This window comes from Phocoena sinus, chromosome 10 (genome assembly GCF_008692025.1).
Source record: "Phocoena sinus isolate mPhoSin1 chromosome 10, mPhoSin1.pri, whole genome shotgun sequence".
In the NCBI taxonomy this organism is placed as follows: Eukaryota; Metazoa; Chordata; class Mammalia; order Artiodactyla; family Phocoenidae; genus Phocoena; species Phocoena sinus.
The window spans coordinates 14,869,869-14,891,624 of record NC_045772.1 but is presented as its reverse complement, the minus strand read 5'-3'; the positions used below and the strand labels follow the sequence as shown (position 1 = coordinate 14,891,624).

At 40.3% G+C, this 21,756-nt stretch overlaps 1 protein-coding gene across 2 annotated transcripts; it reads right to left on the bottom strand.

Annotated features, from left to right (window-relative positions):
- Positions 1–390: 390 nt before the first annotated feature.
- On the bottom strand, positions 391–20,594 carry RTCB (RNA 2',3'-cyclic phosphate and 5'-OH ligase). 2 transcript variants are annotated; one of them, XM_032646367.1, is made up of 12 exons: positions 20,402–20,594; positions 17,607–17,685; positions 16,378–16,445; positions 15,159–15,258; positions 12,918–13,074; positions 10,958–11,114; positions 9,572–9,731; positions 8,113–8,288; positions 7,421–7,609; positions 6,622–6,732; positions 5,103–5,222; positions 391–1,488 (listed from the first exon to the last, which is right to left on the bottom strand). In XM_032646367.1, exons 1-12 carry the CDS (start codon positions 20,492–20,494, stop codon positions 1,381–1,383), a joined length of 1,518 nt encoding a protein of 505 aa, XP_032502258.1. In that variant the 5' UTR covers positions 20,495–20,594; the 3' UTR covers positions 391–1,380. The 2 variants fall into 2 exon arrangements, with proteins under 2 accessions (XP_032502258.1, XP_032502259.1); XM_032646368.1 differs by lacking the exon at positions 20,402–20,594 and adding an exon at positions 20,129–20,209.
- Between the last annotated feature and the right edge of the window lie 1,162 nt (positions 20,595–21,756).

The window sequence follows — 21,756 nt, the reverse complement described above, 5'->3', positions numbered from 1 at the left end:
CCTTAAGTCATCTGTGCACAACAGTTGCTGGTCCAATCTGGAGGCATAACTAATGCATAATTATCGCATTACGATTACTAACTTACTGATAACTTTCAAACTCTACCATCAAAACCATTAAAGTTACCGAGTGCTCAGAGTCAAGACATGCTATTCATATCATACATTTTTCAGAGGAAGTCTGCTTTTCTCTAGCCTTCCAAACAGCATTTAGAAGACACTCCAATGGGGGGTTTTATTATATGTTGAGAGATAAGTGTTAGAAAAGAATATCTTTTAGGGTGCATCTCTGAAAGCAACCAAGGAGAAAATCAGAAAACAGAAACACTGTCCAAAGTGAACCAAGAAAAAATACTAATTATCCTAAGCCATAAAACATTCAGCACAAAATATAAACAACGTATTACAACTTTATTAGATTCTTCTATTTTACTGGCTATTTAGACTCAACTATGGCCTTAGTGACCTATAACATTAACATCTTTGGGTGTCACAGTATATATAATACCTAATCTGATTAGGTGGCACAAGGACTAGCCAACCTGTCAACACAGAGTAACCATTAACATCACAGCTGCGGCCTTTTGATGCTTTTATAATAATTCAATCATAAATGTGAAGATATCTGTATTATCTGAGGGTTCTCTGCTGCTGCCATGCAAGTTATTATTCAAGAAAAGTCTGCCAGACTAGGCCTAATTAGAGATACACACGGAAGTCAGAAGTCCGCCTTACAGTTAGAATGACAAAGGCAGCAAGTCTATGATGAATTACTTTCTCTTTTGGGTCCCTATCCCTACGCCTCCACACATAACTCCTCCATAACGTGTCTCATTACCCATCTAACATCTTGCTATGACCCTTTTATATGCTCCAAGTAAGAATGGTATTTAGGGTTTTGCTCAGTGCAGGGGAAGGGGGTATATGAGTGGCTAAATGGATAAACTGACAAACGGAGGGCAAAAAGAAACATTCCCAAACCTTCCTATTTAATACAATGTTCTTCATGACACCTCTCAGGCTGGAAACAAAGGTTGGTGTAAAGAACTTCATTCTGATGATTAAAGACTTGTATGACTGAGTAAGGCAGTTTCTTGACTTACCCCCACCCCCTAACAGACTTTCCTAAAAACCTGTGGGATAATCAGGGAGGAAGCATATACATCCCTTTCCAAATGGAGGCATTGTGACTCCTCCCAGAAGGAAAGTTTACAACATTGGTTCCTGAATCAGGAGCCTCCCCACCAGCCATTCTGGAACAGGCAGCGACACCTGCACACCCTGGAACCTGTCAGGTCTTGAGTCTGATGTCTGAAGAGCATTTCAGTCCACGTCCACTTCAGTGAGGGTCAGTGGTGTCCAGTGGCTGCGGTCAGGGTTCTATCCTTTGATAACAGCAATCGGTGTCAGTTTAATGGCCTTCTTGCTGATTCCGGCATCATGGCAGGTGTTCACCACATCAGTCACATTCTTATAAGACTCAGGTGCCTGCAGGGGAGGAAAAGTCTACTTAAAATGGAATCTTTAAAAGCATTAATGTTCACTTGTAATTTAAAAAATGCACATTCAAACAGCACTGAGTTGGTTTTGTTTTTTCTTTTTTTGCCTATCAAATAGGCAAAGGTTTAAAAAAAGATTAAGCTCAGTGTTGGTAAGGGAGTAGTATGATAACACTCTCATCTTGTTTTATATTTTTTCTGTATTTCTCTAAATTTCCCCAAAGAACATGTATCACTTGCATAAGTAGGAAAAGCAGTAAATGTAACTGAATAAAGCATATACACTAATACCCAAATGGAAGGAAATGTACCAAATCATCCTATTAGTGGTAACTGTCTTTGGATGGTGGAGTTATTGGCAGTTTTGATTTTCTTTTATTAGATATTTCTACAGTTGTCAAAATTCCTGGAATGACCATGTATAACATTAACAATAAGGAAGGGTTATTACATTCATATATATAACTAACACTACATATGTGCATGCATACATGGGTATACATACATACACATATAATTTATTTCTGTGAGTTTCTAGTAAGACCTCCCCCCCTTCCTTCTGTCTTGCCACCATTAGAACAAATCTCACCACACACACCCTTAATCTCCATTCATGTCAACACAGCAAGCTTAGGCCTCTCAGACTGATTCCCGTGGGGGCTCTGTACACACCCCTTTCTAGCCCATCTCCTATTCCCTTCCAGTTTCTGAAACATTTCCACTGTGGCCTCTGAACTCCTTCCATTGAGTCAAAGGCAAAGAACTTCTTCCTTTCTTCTTTAAACATTCCCTTCACTTTCTTGTTCTTGCTGAAACATGGACCTCCGCTGAGGATATTACTTCTGCTTCCAACTTTCTGAAGTGGTAGCTGTTTTCTCTCCCAAACTGGGTCATGCCATTAGGTTCAGAGGTGGGACAGGTGTCCTTGCTCTTCATGGTTCCTTTCAGACCATTCTCCCTCCTTTCTCCCAGTTTTGAATGTTGCAGTCACCATTTATACCACCCACTACTCTTGTTGCTGCAATCATCTGCTAGAGTCTGATCCCCATTGTTACTTGAAGTTTTGTAGCTCCTGGGTCACCCTCACCCTCTCCTGCTATAATTCAGAACGATTTCAATATCCAGGAAGAGGATTCTTTCAGTAACTTGGCTTCCTAGTTTCTTGATTCCCTCTCCTTCAATGCTTACCTCTGCCATTCTCTCCAGAGTCATCCCCAAGAACTCGTCATTACCAATGATTACAACTCCTCCACAGTCTCAGCTCCCAGCACCCCAGACAGCCTAGGTTTCCACCTCCAACAATCCTTTAACCCCACGAGACCCACAATCCCTTTGCAACACCCTTCAACAACCTTGCTTCTCCTTTACTGTGCTGTACTTGCAACCCTGGTTAAAGGAAACTCAACATCTATTTCATGCCTGAACTTATACAGTTGGATGTAGCTGAAAAACACCCAACCACTGAATTTAAGCTCAAGTGGGCCCTTGACGCTGTCCTGGCAATCACCCAAAATTTCACTAGGCCAATCACTTTCTTAGATGATGATTTTATACCTTCTCCTGCATCCTCACTCTCAGTTGCTGGCCCTACTTCCTATTACACTGAAAAAAACAGAAACAACCAGAACAGAATCTCCATAAACTCTCTTACCATATCTTCCCTGACTACCAGCATCTGTACCTTCTCTCCTTTTATTAAGGATGAATTACCTAAGCTCCTAGCAAAGACCAACCCCACCAGATCCCATCTCCTTTCATCTACTCAAGGACACTTCTCTAGTAATTCCCCACTCTTTCCTCCATCTTCGATTTCTCTTCTAGATTCTTCTCAACAGCATGCAAACACATCAGTTAGATCATGTTATTCTTCTGCTCAAAATTCTCCCAAGTCTTCCCCTCATCTCACTCAGAGGAAGAGCAAAAATCCACTTGTAAAGGAAAAAACAAGGACCCACACGATCTGGTGCCCCTACCTCTCTAACCTCCTCTCTCTCTTGCTCGCTCCAGTCACGCTGGCCTCCACACCGTTTCTTGAACCTCCAAGTGTGATCTGGCCTCAGAGTTTCTGCACTTGCCATCCTCCCTGCCTGGAAAGCTTACCCCTAGATACCCACATAGCCTGTTCCCTTACCCCTCTCAGGTCTTCACTCAAATACCACCTCACTACACCCTATCTAAAACTGCACCCACTCCCAGTCTCTCCCTATCCCCCTTCCCATTTTTACTTTGTAGCACTTACCATCATTCTACACACTATACATTTTACTATTTGGTAAGTTTCACAGGAAAGGATTTATGTTTGTTTTGTTCACTGCAATATCCCTAGCACCTAGAACAGTTCCTAACTATAGCAGATGTTTAATAAGTATTAGCTGGATGAGTGAAAAAAATCATATGTAAAATGCGCAACTAAAAAGTATACCAAATGTTAATAGTGGTTATCTCTGGTTGGTGGAATTTGAGATGTTTTCTTCTTGGTATTTTCTAAAACCTCTTAATTAAAATCAGGTGAAAAATTAAGTTGTTAAAAAATAAAGCTTTGGGGCTTCCCTGGTGGCACAGTGGTTGAGAGTCCGCCTGCTGATGCAGGGGATGCGGGTTCATGCCCCGGTCCGGGAAGAACCCACATGCCGCAGAGCGGCTGGGCCCGTGAGCCATGGCCGCTGAGCCTGCGCGTCCGGAGCCTGTGCTCTGCAACAGGAGGGGCCACAGCAGTGAGAGGCCCGCGTACCACAAAAACAAACCCAAAAAAACAAACAAACAAAAAATAAAGTTTTGTCATACTCTTTAACGCAGTAATTCTGCTTTTGAGATTTCACTCTAATTATTAAAACATCTGGAGGAAAGATTCAGGCATGAAGACACATAGTACAACTTAATTTAGAGTAGCAAAGATGTGGAAACTACTTGAATATCCACTATGGGCAGAAACTTACAGTACTTAGCTAGCAGAATATTTCTCAGTTGTTAAAAATGACATAAACAATATTATAATAATGTGTTAAATTTTAAAAAGGACTATAAAACGTTTGTAAACTATTTTATAACCAGTTTAAAAAAAGCATTTAGGGAAAAAATGGCAATAAGCATCTTAAAAAAAGGAGGTAATAGTTATGTCATGGCACAGAATTTCTGGATGACAATTTTTCTTTTCTCTTAAACTTTTAAAAGGAAGTTATGTTGCTTCTAATTTAAATATGTACATATGTGTACATATACATACATGTAATTTAAACAAAATCTTTGCTCCCTTATGAATCAAAAAAACCCATTTTCTCAAACATTTCCCCCCCACCTTTTCAAATTTGCTTTCAAATTTAACTGTTAAGTATACAGTTGTGCAAAAGAAAGGTTAAGATGAGTCAGCTCAAACTAAACTTAAAGCTTGTAATATGCAGACAAAGACTATACATGAATGGTAAAAATCATTCTTGTGGACCCAGCTCGTAATTAACCTCCAAACAAAAGAGAAGACGATAGACTGTAACTGAGGTTATTTTTTAAAAAACCATTTCTATTAGCAATACTAAAAATTGCTGTCTCCGGGTACTGGCATAAATTATAAACAGTTTTATGCTGAATACTTATCAAAATTTCACTTACCTCTTCCATAACCAGCTTGGGTGAGGCAACACGGATTGCAATTCCCATGTCTGCCAATTTGTCTAGGACGTCCTGGAAATCTAAATTACGCCTTGACTTTGCTCGGGACAGTGCACGGCCCTAGATTGGGAAAGGAATGAACTTCATTTATAAATTCTGAGCTCCAATTTATGTTCAATCCCAGCAATTATTTAAACCCTTAGGATCATATGCCTTTTCCCTGACTTCTTTTTAAACTAAAAGAAGAAATAAGAGAGTCTTTTTCTATTTAATCAACACTGTAATGTGCTTTTTGTTTTAAGACTCATCCTTTTGGAAGACAAATTTACATCTACAAAGCATTTAGTATTTAAAGACTTAGTTTTGTGTATCTAATCACTACTAATTATCAATTACATATAAATATGTTAATTTAAAATTGTAATCAGTATGTCTATCATCACAAAAACTTTGTGCTCTTTGTGGTTTAAAACAGTTTCTCCACCTTAGCACTTACTGACATCTTGGGTGAGGTAACTGTTGTGGGGACTGTCCCATACGTTATAAGATGTTTAGCGGCATCCTTGCCCTCTACCCACTAGATGCCAATAGCACAATTCCCCTCCCCCACTGCGACAACAGAAAATGCCCTGAGACACTGCTAATGTGTGTGGGGAGATGGTTTTGATCATTGGGTTAAAGTTAGGAGTTGGGAGGCAACTGAAAACGAGAAAGGATCAGAGGAAAAAAGTAGGGTTAATATATACGAGAGGGTCTGTCCTACTGAGAAGGTATCATAGACAGTTTCTATTTTCCACTCCATCACCAGCTAAGAACTTTGATGGCTTAGAAGAGCAGCTGGATAACTGGTTTGTGGGCCAAATCTGGCCTATTACCCATTTTTGTAAATACAGTTTTATTAGTACACAGCAATGCCTATTTGTTTATGTATTGTCTATGGCTGCTTTTCTACTAAAATGGCACAATAGAATAGCTGCTACAGAGATCTTATGGCCCCCAAAGCCTAAAATATTTACTGTCTGGTGCTTTATAGAAAGTTTACCAACCCCTGGCTTAGAAGAGGCAATATATTGAAATAGGTATGCAGTCTACACATGGGTCCTGATTTGCAAAATGGGGCATATCCTCCAAATCTCGAGTGGACCCACCCAGTAAGGAACAAATTATGCTAATGGCTAGGTCTGTGAATCATTGAGATACATTTTGATGTAAATTTGCATCAGGTAAAGTTTTATCAGTTACGGTAGTGTGATAATTTCTCAATCTGGATTTTGTGGACTCACAGAGTTGAGGAACAGTCCCTGGCCGTACAATGACCCCACTAAGGTCGAGATACTTGGTGACCTCAGTTAGTTCACTAGACAGTATATATTACGGGGAAAAATTCAGGTAGAAGACAAGACAAACCCAAACCTCAACTTTGTTAATGCTCAACCAAGTACATTTACCTGTCAAAATGCAAAACAATGACTACACTGAAGAGAACATTTCTAAGTAATTTTCTGTTTTCATAACTCACCGCTCCATGACAAGTTGTTCCAAAGGTCTCGGTCATGCCCTGCTCAGTGCCAGTGAGAACATAGCTACAGGTTCCCATGGTGCCGCCAATGAGCACAGGTTGTCCAGTGAGCTGAGGAAGCACACAAATCAAACATGTTAAAATTTAGAAAAGCAGGAGCTTCCTATGTCTGAGATTTAAATTTCCTCTTGCATTGGAGGACTGTGGAGAAACCAGGCCCTTTAAATGCACTGCGCTCACAACTATATTAAGATATTATTCTGATTGTTTCATAGTTGAGAGGGAAGGGAAGAGGATGGAAGGAAAAATGTGAGGACCAGGAAGGCAGCAGAAGACAGCCTGAAGGTAAGAGCAAAGCAAAACTCAAATTTGTAGTGAAGTGTTTTTAGGAAGAACCATCCCGAGCAAGGCATCTTCCCTCTCAGGCTTGTTTCCTCATCTGTGAAATGGTAGGTTAAGGGTCTTTCTAACTCTATCACAGCCAGACACCAAAAGGATAAGAGGAATGAAACAGACTGAGTTTAATCTTAATCCTGTCTTCTAATCATTCAAAGGCCTTAAAAAGATAATCTTAGTGCATCTTAATGCAGTAGAATATTCTCCATGCAGCACTACAGCACACTGCAAGCACAGATGATGGGGGGAGTCATGCTTCAGAGAAGACTGGAAATCACTGTTCTCATGGATGACAGACTGTTTTCTTTTCACAATTGCTGCTTTCCTGTTTAAATTCTTACGTATTTAGAACTGTCTAAATCATGCCCCCACTGCTTAAAACCACAAATGGCTCAGTACGTACTTGGTAATCAACCGCAATAAGGGGATGGTGAGGAGGGAAAGCTCGGGTGGATCCCTTCCTGTGTACTAACAGAGTCCGTTCCTTTCCATCCACCACATGCTGTTCTACTTTGGCAATATTGTGAGAAACATCATAGATCACATGTAGGTCCAAGTCATCAGGGGTTGTGTTGAAGACCTTGGCAAAAGCCTAAGAGAAAAAAAGCTTATGTTAAAAGTGGCAGAACCAGCTCTTCAGAACTTATCTTATTGATTCTGGAAGGTCTGTTAGAAGGGAGTGAGGGATTTAAGAGTTCAAAAATAGCAGAATTATTAACCTTCATGTAAAGGACAAAAACTGTCTTTAGACCACAGAGCAAACTCCACTCCATAAACTCCAACTAGTCTTGACCAAACCCATCGGAGGTGCTTCTTCTTCAGCCTTCTGAATCTCAGTGAACGGCACTTCTACCCTCTCCGCTGCTCAAGGCAAATTCTAGGAATAATTCTGGCTTCTCTTCTCCCCTCTCCTGATACCCTGCTGAGTTAGCTTAAGGACACACCGAAAGCTTGGACACTTCACCAATATTTTGAATATCTATTACATACATTTCCAAAACCAAATCCTACAGGCTTAGATTTGAATACACTATGTTTTAAATTACTTAACTTCATCATGTATAACTGGGAACAGACAAGCAACCTCAACTGTACCTGACGGGTTAAGAAGGTCATGGAAGAGCGGTTGACCCAGGCATAGTTCCCAGCCGCTGCCATTCCCTTCAGGTAGTCCTGACCCTCTGCGGAAGCGATTCGAGCACAAGCCAACTGACGGTCATTGACTATAATCTTGTCTCTCTTCATGGCTTTTTCCATAGCTACCAGTGCATCTGAAAGGAGAGAGCGCAACAAGTCCAAACCAGCCAGCTTTCCCTTTATAATTCAGATTTATTGCAGAAAGGTGGGCTAGATTCAAAACCATTCTACAAAGAAACAAGTAAAATACCATTTTCCCTTTAAAGTGTTTCTGAGCTCATCTATTTATTGGTCAAGATATATTTACTGAGAATCTTCTGTCAGAGCTATGTGACACAATATATGCAGGCTCCAAAGAGAACACCTGCCCTCGCGGACTTGCAAGGGGAATGCAAGGTGGTCTGAGTTACTTACTCCCTTCCTGGCATGTGCATGAATGAGAAGTAATAAAATACGTTTTATTGCCATCACGGTTTTTAAAAATAATTTTTAGTGACTTAACTTAAAAGAACTGGAGATAAGTTGCTAGACCTTCTGCATGCAAATCAAATCCATGATAAAGTGTAAAGCAGAACTCAGTAGAAAGTTCAGAAATACTAGTCAATGCTCCATATATCTGCTAGACAAAATATTCTAACAGGCCAGGCTGGCACAAATTTTTAGATTCCCATAGAATTAAATGTACATACAAGGATGAACCATAATTGCAATTTAGAGTTTACAGTAATTCCCATGTGTCTATATAACTTTTCCTATATTCATAAATCCTTTCACTCATCATACAAACGGTCCAAAGTGACCTTTCTATTATTTCCCTGCCTCCTGCTTTTGTTCACACTGTCTTTTGGTCATGAATGTTCTGCGTGTGATTGTTCAAACCGCACATGTTATGTGTCCATGAAGTCATCTCTAAAATCTTTTCCCTGAACACTTTATTTTGTCTCTTCCACAGTATCTTATCAATTACTATACCTTCTGTCTTTACTTTTTCTTCTTAATGAACATGACATCTCTCTCATGAGACAATTTGAGGGCGGAGCCCTTGCTATTTCATCTCTGAATCCACTATAACACTTAATCTTGCCATACAGGTAGGTGTCTAAGACATATTCCCGCATATATCATAAACTCTACAATTTGAAGTCTTTACTGCTCTTTCTTGGTCAGACAGTAATAGTAACCTGTAAGAGTAAATATGGTAACTGGAGCCTTTGACAACACCATATGAAATAATTATTATTCCCATTTTTTTCGGACAACTAAGTTAAGGCCCAGTGCAGTTAATTTCTGCTAGTTAGGAAAACCAGGGTAAAAACCCGCACAGTACAGTTCCAGCACTTTCTCCCTTTAGTCTCTATATGGTTCCCCACAAAATGTACATTTTAGCACCAAGCCAAAAATTTGGTCCAGAAAATACCTGTGGCTACTTGGTGGCCCAAGCCTCTGCTTCCACTGTGGATCATCACACACACCTGTCCCTTATGGTCGATGCCCATTTTCTTAGCAGCATACTCATTGAAAATCTCATCCACAACCTGGATTTCTGCATAGTGGTTGCCTGCTCCCAGAGTCCCCAACTGCAAATGTGAGAATGTCTGATAAAATAGCTGCTATTCAGGTTTGAAAAAATCCATTTGCAAAGCAAATAGGTAAAAAAACCCAATAAAAATAAAAAGATAACCACACATATAGCGTTAACAAAAAAACTTCTAAGCTTAGAAACGCTTCATTCACTTAAAGTAATATTCCACACAACTAAAATAATGTAGACCAGTTCCTGCGTTTATTATATCATTATTTGCTTGAGGCACAGCACATTAAAAGCATCATAAACGAAAACTCAAACCACCAAATAGCTCACAGGACAATTTAAACATCACGGAGAGAAGGGTCAAATTTTGGGGTGAACTCTGGTGAATGTTGACTCTTACACAAAGTCCAAGTTCAAATGATTTTTGAAATATCTGTGAGTTCACTGACACCTACCACTATCCATCACTGGAAGAATATATCCCATAACTGGAGCTAACAGATGCTTTACAGACCCAAAGAATGGCAGTGTTGGAACAGTCTTAGAGACTGCCTAGTTTTAACTATCTCAATTTTTGGATGAGAAAATGAGACCCAGACAGGCAAAAGAGACTTGCCCAAGGTCACAGTGAATTAGTGGCAAAGCCATCACAATTTGCTGTAAATTTCAAACATCTGGTATATTTTTATTTCATGGACACCATGAACCGACAAGGTATCTGCTGTCATCTTGGATGCTAGAAAACTTTCAGCCAAATCTGTAGATTGTCCAAGTTTGTACATATGCAATTTTGGTATACATTTTTTTTTTTTTTTGCGGTATGCAGGCCTCTCACTGTTGTGGCCTCTCCTGTGGCGGAGCACAGGCTCCGGACGTGCAGGCTCAGTGGCCATGGCTCACGGGCCCAGGTGCTCCGCGGCATGTGGGATCTTCCCGAAATGGGGCACGAACCCGTGTCCCCTGCATTGGCAGGCGGACTCTCAACCACTGCGCCACCAGGGAAGCCCTGGTATACATTTTAAGCCTTATAATCATATCCCATTTTCCTCCCATCCATTTCTAATTCATGATATCTTGTTTTATTTTATGAATATCTACAAGCTCCTGATAGCTTTTTAAAAGATTAACAATGAAGCATAAACAAATCTGTGTTCCTTTTGATGTGAAAAAAGCTGGGGTATATTTACTACATGGAAGACAGATTTTTTTCTTCCTCCCAACAAAAACAAAATATGAAAAAAATGAACATTTCCCCTGCAAAGTGAGCGCTACCTGGGGAAGGCCTCTCTTTTTGGCCCTGGCAGAGACCTTACTGGGGTCGGCTTGCAGCATCCTTCCGTACTCCTCGCAGTGCTCCTTGTCTTCAGCCCAGGCATAGCCTTCCCTTAGGGACCAGTCCACACCCATCTCCAAGGCCTCCTCCAAGTCTCTGAGTGAGTAACAAGGTGCAGGTCATTTCACAGCCAAGGCAGATCAAAATCTAAAGATGACCACATCTCAAAGGGCAAAAGAAAGAACTATATTGACTATTGCCTGTGTATCAGGCATCGTGCTAGATGTAGTTCATGCTCTCAGCAACTCTAGTTTTTTGAGGAAAAGCGGTTACATAAATAATTGAATATTAAAACTATAAATGCCAATGTTCTTGATATTTACACAGCCCCTCATACTTTTCAAATCTTATTTATCTCTCTGATCCTGAATTCTATGAGGCAGTGATTAAGCAGCCACAGAAAATTTATAACCATAATCAAATATCATTATCTGCCACCAACTTTACTACAGCTACACTAACTTTTCATAGTAACTTATGAAAAATTACAACTAACAAACAAAGCTATCTCAATGTCCTCAGGCAACACAGGTTAAATTTTTTTTTTTTTTTTTTGCGGTATGCGGGCCTCTCACCGTTGTGGAGCACAGGCTCCGGATGCGCAGGCTCAGTGGCCATGGCTCACGGGCCCAGCTGCTCCGCGGCATATGGGATCTTCCCGGACCAGGGCACGATCCCGTGTCCCCTGCATCAGCAGGTGGACTCTCAACCACTGCGCCACCAGGGAAGCCCAACACAGGTTAAATTTTAAGGTCTATTCCCACCTTCACAGAAGTACTACATCGCTTTACTGCACCCGCACTTTGAAGCTGAGGTGCACAACGTTAAACCCTTAGAAGGAAAAAGCTCTGATCTTCACCTAAGGTCTAGCCCTCTTACAAAATACCATCCGGAGAGATTACAATGATCAATAGGCCCTCCCCACAACAGCCCATTTCAAACATTACTTATCAGGACAAAATTCCTACCTAAAATATTTGTAAAGATGCTTGGAATTTATTTAGATGTTCCAGGTATGCTTTTCAAAGTGGGACTGCATTCAGGGACCACATAAAGTCATAGAATAAGCATCTTCCAAATGTATCAATTTTACTCCAAGTTTTTTTGTTTTGTTTTTTTGGTAAAGGGGTGTTGTATAACAGATAATAGCTAAAGACATTTTAATATTAATGTCTGTACATATATTTGAATAGAATGCAAAATTCACATGAACTTTTAGATAAACAGAAGATATTAATGATACATACTTATGAAGCACACCTTTCTGCAAAGTGTAAGGTGCACAGCTTTACACGAGCTATGACAGTACCTCAACGGCCATGTAAAAGGCCACTGTGCTGTAGCTGTACATTGAATTTTCTACTTTGGAAATACACAACATCTTAGGTGAAGAACACACTCAGTGCTATCATCCAAAAAGGAAGGCTGTCAATACAGGTTCACTGACAAAGGACAGTGGGGTTCAGAATACAGCCTCTGAAGCCAAAGGATCCTTGGTTTGAATCCTGACTTTACTTACTAGCTTATTTACTATTATCTCTTTAAACTTCAGTTTCCTTCCTTGTGAACTAGGAATGATATTAGGGTTATTATCTACACAAAATGATACACACCTACACTACAGCACAGTGCTCTGCACATAGGAAGTGCTCAGTAATCATCAGTGGATATTATTCTATTATGAATTCTACCATATGTCAAAGGCTGTCATGATGAACATGAATTGACTAATGTCTCTAATGAACGTTACAGACCTCATGCTTAAAAAAACAATTCATTACCACTTCTTCAACAGTGACTGAACAATCCCCATCTCCTAAGTGTCCTACACTGGAAATGAACGTGAGGGTCGTGTGATTATTATCTCTCACTCCCTTTACTGGCAGCTTTCGTTCTTACTTGGCATTCATTGGGATGACGCCTTTCGACCCCACCCCAACAGGAATGTGGTCGAACATAGCTTGGGCAAGTTGCTCCTTCACAGGCTGGACATCACTTTCGTCTAAATTGGTTCTTAGCAAGCGGACACCACAGTTGATGTCAAATCCGACGCCACCTACAAAATAGAGAAAAGTTAGTCAAATATTAGCAAAACCAGGTAGTTAGGCTTTGTTACCTGTGGTTTCCCACTATTAATAAAGGGTTTAAAAGACAGCCACTCTTTTAAAAATAGCTATGTTTTAAAGGAGTCAACAAAGTGGTTCTCTGTGGGTCAAGTCTGAGGACAACAAAATTTAAAGTAAATACATACTAAAGGTACTTTGTGGGTCAAGGAGGCAGTAATGAACAAGTAACATCTAGACTAGAGATTAAAATTTGAATTACATGCTTCTCTTTTTTTCTTGACCACTCTTGTCAGGGGTTTATGAATTCTATTGTCTTTTCAAAGAACCAACTTTTGGCTTTGTTGATCCTTACCACTGTATATTGTTTCATTAATCTTGCTCAATTATTTCCACCTATCTACATTTTCTGGGTTTAATCAGTTGTTCTTTTTCTAACTTTTTGAGATGGATGCTTAGACCATTGACACTGCAGCCTTTCTTCTTTTCTAATTTGTGCACTGAAGGCTATATACTTCTATCCAAGTATGGCGTTAACAGTAACCCACAATTTTTAGACAGGTATTTTTTAAATTAACATCAGTTAAAATTATTCTGTAGTTTCCATTACGATTTTTTGTTTTTGACCCATGGGTTATTTAAATGCATTGCTTAACTCATAAACATAGTTTTTTTTTTCCCCCAGGTTTGTATTGTTAGTAGTGATTTCTAACTTAATTCTGCTGTGGTAGGATAGTATCCTCTATATCAGTGGTTCTTAGGTGTGACCCAAGAATTCTTTCAAGCCTTTAGGATTAATTGTATAACAATACTAAGACATTATTAGCCTTTTAAACATATTCTCTCTACTGTACAGTGAAGTTTTCCAAAGGCTACATGACATGTAGATAACATGCTTGCTCTGAGGGGTAATGAGACATGTCCTTGTGTATTACTGTTTCTAAACTTTCTCAGTTTTAATTTCCAGTAAGGTAAACATTGATAAAAGCCTTCGAGATCAACCCTCAATAATTTTAAGAACGTAAAGGGGTCTTGAGCCCAAAGTTTGAGAACTGCTGATATATGATTTCAATGCTTTGAAACTTGAGACATGCTTTACGGCTCAGTATATGGTCAATTTTGGTAAACATTCTGTGTGCACTTGAAAAGAATGTGTACTCCACAGTTCTTGGATGTACTGTAATGTGGATGCATGCACAACCACACATGTATATGAGAGATCAAGGTGTCAAGTTTGTAACAGGATTGTTCAAATCATGTGTCCTTACTGATTGAAATCTGCCATTTCCTCAAGAGAAAAGTAGTGCTAAATGTTGGGCTCACGTATCTGCACTTTTCCTCTGGATTTTAGCCTCACAAATTCTTACTACCTCTGTAGATTTTTATGGTTTCAACAGATGCATTTTTGGCTCTGTTTTAAAATTTTCACGCAGCTTTTCTCGTTGTTCTCGGCAAAGGATTGCCTGAAATGACCTTGTCCACTGCTGCTGGAGGCAGAACTCTCAAGACACAATTCAACCTTTCATCTTTTCATCAGCCTCTGAACGCAAAGATATTACTTCAAGTGTGAAACATTTTCAGTGAAAGCACACCACAGCAGAAAAGAAGTATACAAGTGACTAATAATGATGCTAATGAGAGTAAAAACTCATCAAGTACTTCCTATGTGTCCAGCATTGTTCTAAGTATTTTAACAAAGCTTAATGAATTTAATCCTCACAATAATGCTATGTAGTAAATAACATTATTAACTACAATTTGCCTAAGAGATAACTGGGACACAAAGAAGATGTATAATTTGCCAGGGAAGTATTTCAGTTTCTTTTGTAGGCCATGTCTGAATAGTGCCTGGCACACAGTAGGAGCCCAAATAACTTTAAATAAATATATGCTTTACTTGGTATTTTAATAGCCTCTGAGTGTCCACAATTAATTCTCTCAGTAAATGGGGAAAAGAAATGACAGAATATGATGAGGCTGACATTCACACACCAAGTGCAGCCGTGCTCTATTTTAGAAAGGCTACGATTCTGAGAGAAGCTACACACCTGACAGCAGACATGCACAGTGACCTTACCTGGGGATACCACTGCTTCAGGGTCATTCATATCAAAAGCTGCCATATTCCCAATAGCAAACCCATAACCTGAATGGACATCAGGAAGCCCAATGGATCGCTGAAAGAGAATTAGAAAATAAAATACAGTTTTCTCACTGGCACTCTGGCTGCCTGATAGACCTGACACTAACTCTCAAATAGGCTGGGGGGCTGAAGCCTTCCCTAAATCAAGATTCTGTTTTCATGAAATCTTCTCTATTGGTGGAAATTAGGTGTGAAAAATTCCTAATCATAAAGCCAAATATAGCAGGAAAAACTTTTTTACAAAGTCTGACATTAACTAAGAAAATTGAAAAGAGGAAAAACCTTAGTACTACATGATACAGGAGGACCACATACTAACTTTAACGCATTATTACATTTTAAAGATGATTGACATATTGTGGTCATGTCAGGCTGACAGGAGGAAAATACCTGATTTACACAGGTCCTCAGTGTTTAAGCAATCAGAGACAAATGTAATCCATTTGATGGTATGAAAACTGTACAATTTCTACATCTGGGGCCTAGAAAAGGATACTGACCCAGGAAGAATGGAGGTCAAAACATGGTAGGAATACATGCAGACACCTGGACACTTACGAGTTCCTTAAATGCACGAGCCATGTCTTTTCACTTCTCCTCCCAAGTGCCCAGCAGAGAAACTGGCATAAAGACCTCAAAAAATGTCTGTTGAATGGATTTAACATCTAGCTCTAATGGTGGAATCTGAATGTAGACTCGGGTGAGGGCCCCACTTGTACCATCCAGTTCTATCCCCACCATCGCCACCACCCTCCTTTTCCAATCATATCCACAACAGCTATATTGCCCTTTGTCCCTCCCCTCAGTCCTAACCCTTACAATTCTTGCCAGTCTTTCTCCAATCAACCTCTTAAATGAGGCCACTGTGAAACTTTCACTGGTGGCAAACTGATATAAGAATAATGTGTACAACAAGAAAACAAAATCTACTTCAAAGGTTCTCAAACACTTATAGATTCTGGCTAAAGGCAACCAGAAACTGAGATGTTACCCAGACTCAGTTAATTCTTTAAATTCCATGGTTATTTCTAGATGTTTGAAGGTCACCGTCTAAATGACACCACTATCAGTTAGGCATGGCCATTCATCCATTCAACAAACTTTCAGGCTAAAAAAAAAATATGAGTGATTAAAACTGTAAACATAGACTCACATGAACAATCCCAGGCAGGGCGGCCACATTGCCAATTTGTTTCATGGCTGGCAGGAAGCCACCAACACCTGAAAACAAAATGTCAATATTAGAAAAGAGGACATATTTGATTTTTAGCTGAAGTGTATTCACACTTTTCTAGATTGCGTTAATGAAGGGGTAGTGGTTAGGACTGCTAAAACAGCAAAGCATAAAAGGGTGTCTGAGATGAAGTGGAAAAGAAGGCAGCACATGCACAGGAAGGTAGTGAGGGCAACCAGAATAATTACAAACATGCTGTCAGTATTCTGTGCATACCATGGAGGACTGCTTGCAAATACTGTACAGGGAGATGTAAAACATAATCATTATACCTTATGTTGTCAGTATAAAAAAAGGGTTCTTTTAACTGTTCATAATATATATCAAAAAAAAGTACTGGTTGTATTCTAAGTGACAAAGAAGAGCAATTTGGAAGAGTTGGGAAAACACTGGATGGAGAGTCAGGGGATCTGGAGTTCTAATCTCAGCTCTGTCACTGGCTGTGTGTCATTTCAGCCAAGTCAGCACACCCTGGTGGGGGGCAGGATGAGACTTATTTATTTTAGGTTTGTTGACTAAAAAAATAAAAGGGTTAAAACTAGATTTCTATTCTACCATCACCACTAGAACATTATATTACAGTTTTATACATTTATCTCTAAACCTCCCTGTAGTCTTGCAAGATAGGTGTTATAAACTCTCTTTTACAGATGAGAAAACTGAAGTTCAATGAGGCTAATCAGTGCACTGACTTTGTAATCAGACACTCCTGGATCTGAATTCTGATTCTGTCACTGAGAGACTGTGCAACCTTGGACAAATTAAAATGACTTAACTTCACTCAGCCTTGACTTAAACATCTGTAAAATGGAGATATCCTCTTAGAGTTACTTTAAGAATTACATGAGATAACCTATGTAAAGTGCCTGGCACATAGTAAGTGCACAATAAATGGTAGCTCTTGTTATTACTGTCCGAGGTTAGGTGCAAAACCAATCAGGTCCATCCAGCTCCAAGTGCTTTCTACAAGGCCAGGTGGCTAACAATGTGATCATGAATAAGTAACGGGTTCTCATCTCATTTGAAGTCTTGATCATTCCTTGACAACACTTTTGTATTTTTAAATTATAATTACTTGAGTTACCATTTTTCAGGCCACAAGGGAGACACTACTTGTACTGCCACATGTCAAACTCTAATTTACTTACCACCACCTCGACAGGCATTCCTTAATTCTTCAAACATTAATTTTTCCAGAGCATCATTCACATAGAAAACTCCTTCAACCTGGTACCAAAGAAAAGGAAGAATTATGTCTGAGCACATGGACCTGATGTATATAAGTACAGGATAGAATACAAACACTGTAGGCAATATTTATTTTGCTTTACTCTTTGTAAAACACTTTCACGCTACCTTAAACAAGCAGAAAACTTCTTACAAGATGTTCCCATCTTTATATCTTAAAAGTGTATTTTACAATGTTCACAAATCATTTTGTTTATTCTCCTACTCTCATAGGCCACATTTAAAAGTTCAACAGGTAAAATATTTTGTGTGTGTGTGTGATAAAGAAACGTCTTCCAACAATGCTCTAAGGCCAAAGGTCTCAGTATTCTTGTGCTTCTAAAATATCAGTAGGTTTTGAAAAAAATAAATGAATCAAAAACTCAGATCTAAACATAAAAATGCAGTCATCTGACCTAAGTGTACTTTTTCTAGGTCTAAGACAACAGCACACTACACTTTACTGTGTCCTATTCTGCTTTACACATCTGTACTTAGGTAAACAGTGAGTAAAAAAATTTTAACAGGTAGCTATATAGCTGTGTGCTTAGTTTTACCATCTATGTAATTTTAAGGGGATAAAAAAGCTTGACAATAGAGGCACACAAAGGGCAATGGAAGACATGATTATGTAACACCAAAGGACAGAACATTTTAATCAGAGATCAAATATTATGAAGGATCTGCCTAGCATTGAAGAATCAAAGATTTAACAATCATCTGGACAAGGAAATTTATTTATCAGAAAGATGACTTCTGCACCTTACCACCGCATGAATAACAATACCAGTTATGGAAAATGTCTCAATTTTCCAAAGGGCCACATTTATTAGTTCACCAAACACTTGCTGAGGACTCATTATGTGCCAGGCACTGTACTGTGCAGTAGGGGAGATACAGAGAATATGCAAGATCGTGATGTTGTGGAACTTCTAGTCTAGCGTGAAGCTCAGACTAGAAAATGTAGAGTGCAACGAGGCAAGTGCTGTAATAGAAGCACAGAGTACTACGGAAGAATCTGATGAAGAAGGGGCTCAACAGTCTAGGGAGGCGGTAGCCGGGGTGGGGGTGCGCTTCACAGTTTGTTAATTTTTTGTGAACACTGAGCTGGCTCTTTAAAGACAAGAGACATAACTGGAGCAGCAGCAACACATTTAGGAGCTGAATGGAAAGATGACGTAAAGATGGGAGAGAAGTATTTTTAAGGAACAAAGAGGAATTTTTAGTGCAGCACACGGTTCTTACAGGAGGAATGGAGATTAAGCAAGAGAGAGAGGGAATTGTAAGTGTGAAGTTCACTACTCTCATGAGACTGGGAATACAACACAAGCCTACCATACAGGTCAGTAGCTTTTTAAGAGCAATATATCAAGATTTCAACTCTCCCTTCCCAAGGGAGGGGTGGTAGTAAAGTGTTGTTCAAATAGTTAAACTGGAACTGCCTAGCAAAAATCAGACTTGTCCCCCAGCTGAATAAGCAGGAGTGTGTACATCAAAAGTTAAGCCAGAATTGCTGACGGAACATAACAGTGTGTGTTACAATCCTCTTAGGATGGTCATACGCTTTTTATTTTCTACTTCATGCAGGGAACTGGATTCCATAAAAAGAAACTAGTCAAAGGAAAAAACAGAGCAAAAGGGAGGTTTGCGACTATGGGCTTTTTCTCCGCTCAGCGTCTAGCTAAGTGCTTTGCTCATAGGGGGCGCTCAATAAGTTTTAATATTGAGTAAAAGGGTGCAGCGGCTATCAGGAACTTTTACCAAGACGCAGGATCACAAACCTTCAATACACTTGCAGGGCACCTAAAGGGATTTCAAAAGCCGTCTAACAACATATGCACCAAAACCTCACAAATGCCTTCTTCTTCACTTCAATGGAAGACCATAAGCACAAATGACAAGGAAGCCCGAGAGATACAGAGACCTGGCTTTCAAATTCTCTGGTATCGGGCTCCCAAGTCTCCATCGGGAATACGTCATCCTGTCAGAGGAAAAATAAGTGAACTGGACATCACGTCTTAGCTGAGCTTCTACTGGGTGAGTAGTAAAGGAAGCCGTTTAACCGACTCACGCTCAAAGCCCTACTAAAAAGTGCATATTAAAAAGAAAAAACCTGCCCTGTGAACTTTCTAGGTTGCCACGAGAAGCAAGATCGTTGTATTAAAACCCCGCGCGTGTCAATTAAAAAAACAACAACAAACCCAACACAGAGCAGTGAATGCTAGAAACTTGGTTCAGGGAACACAGGTCAGTAAACGTTATGTAAATGACTGGTATGACTCAGAGAAGCGGAGTTCAGTCCCAGCAACTGCACCCCGGACTGGCTGTGCCACCTAGTAAAAACCCACTAATGTCTCTAAGGCTCAGGGACGTAACACATCTCACGGTGCGTTCATGAGACTTCTGTGTGAAGACGCTTTGCAAAGGCCAATTTCGTATTTACTGGGATTCCCTGGACGCACTCCGCTTTGCTGGTCCTCGCGGTTCGGGGACCTCTCCATCCGTGAGGTGGGGCCGGCATAGGCTGGGCAGCCCCGGAGGCGGGAGGAGTGGGTGGGGTGGGAGTTGGGGGATGGGAACTTTGCTGTGGGCGGGGGCCTCTCCGGCGCGCGAGAGGTCGGGAGGGCTCGGAGGAGACCGGGCCGGGTGGGTAGAGACGCGCCGCGGGCCCCCAGCCGGGAAGGCCCAGACACCGGGTCCTGCTCCCCCGCCTCACCTGCATGTTGGGCACGAAGCCCTTCTTGATTCTCCAGCAGCTTTTATTGACCTTTTCCAAGAACTGCAGTTCATCGTTATAACTGCGGCTCATGGCGTCAAGAGTGGCGAAAACTCCCGGCTTCGCTTTGAAGAGCCGCTGCCGCGTTGTCCCGCTGACCGAAACACCAACTTCCGGAACTCAACGCGCAGGCGCGGCCAGCTCCGCGGCAGGATGGGCGACGGCTAGCGCCGAGGCTCAAAACTCGTCGCACCAATCGCTCTTTTTTTGTTTTTTTTTTAAGTTAGACTGTCCTCTAGCGTTTACCTTTCTGGATGTTAACTAGTCATTTTCTTCTAGGCTAAAGCTAAGCTAAATGCAGTGCAGTAGTTTTTAGTATGATCTAGTTATCCTTCGTTTTGGAAGTGTTTTCCAGCACTGAAAAACACACTGAATCGGTATCAGGTCCAGTTGTTCTAAAGAATCCATCTGCTTGGAGTTTACATCCCTAGTAGTGAGGGGGAAGAAATGTCTGCAGCCGAGAAAGAGAAACATGTTTAAATAAATACCACAACGGAAATTTTGTAATGTTTCAGAACGAATTTGTGAACACATTAAATAACTTTTCTTTCAGAAAAGGGCATTCCAAAGAATGAAACGTGACAGCTTATCATTTATTCCAACAACACTGACAGGGGCTTCTATTACGGGGGTATCTATTGCTATTTTATGAGCAATACGAAGATGGGTAAATGGCAGTCCCTATGGATAGCCAGAGCTTCCCAGTCCAGCCCTCTGTGATGACTAAGTACTCCGTGATCGCGCTTTTATCCAGTGTCGCTTCTTCACAGCTTTAAGTGCCTTCGGTTTCTAATCCTACCTCACGTAAAGAACAGCGACTTTGAAATCAGAAAGGCTTCGATTGAATTTTTACCTCTGCTGTTTACTGGTTTTGTGTGATTCATCTCTTTTAACCTTTGTTTCCTTATCTATAAAATGGGATCATAATTCTTCACAGAGTGGCTGTGAGGATTAAATGAAATGACACTTGGTAAGCCCTCCAGTAAACAGCTCTCTTCCATTCCCCCACTGGATTGTCAGCACCACAAATGCAAAGTGTGGTTTCTATTCATTTCCTACATTATCCATACGGGTTCCCCTTTCCTCCTCTTCTGCCCCAATTTCGCCCCATTGATTGGTTGCTTTAACTTAACCTACTGTGATTTATCTAGGTTTAGTACTCTTCACTGCCATTTCATTTAATTTGAAAGGGAAAACAGCCTAAAACTTAAACAAGTGATACAACTTCTAGAGTTTCCTGTGTTCACTCTGTTTCTCTCTGGAAACATCTAAAGAGACAACATATTCCCTTTTTA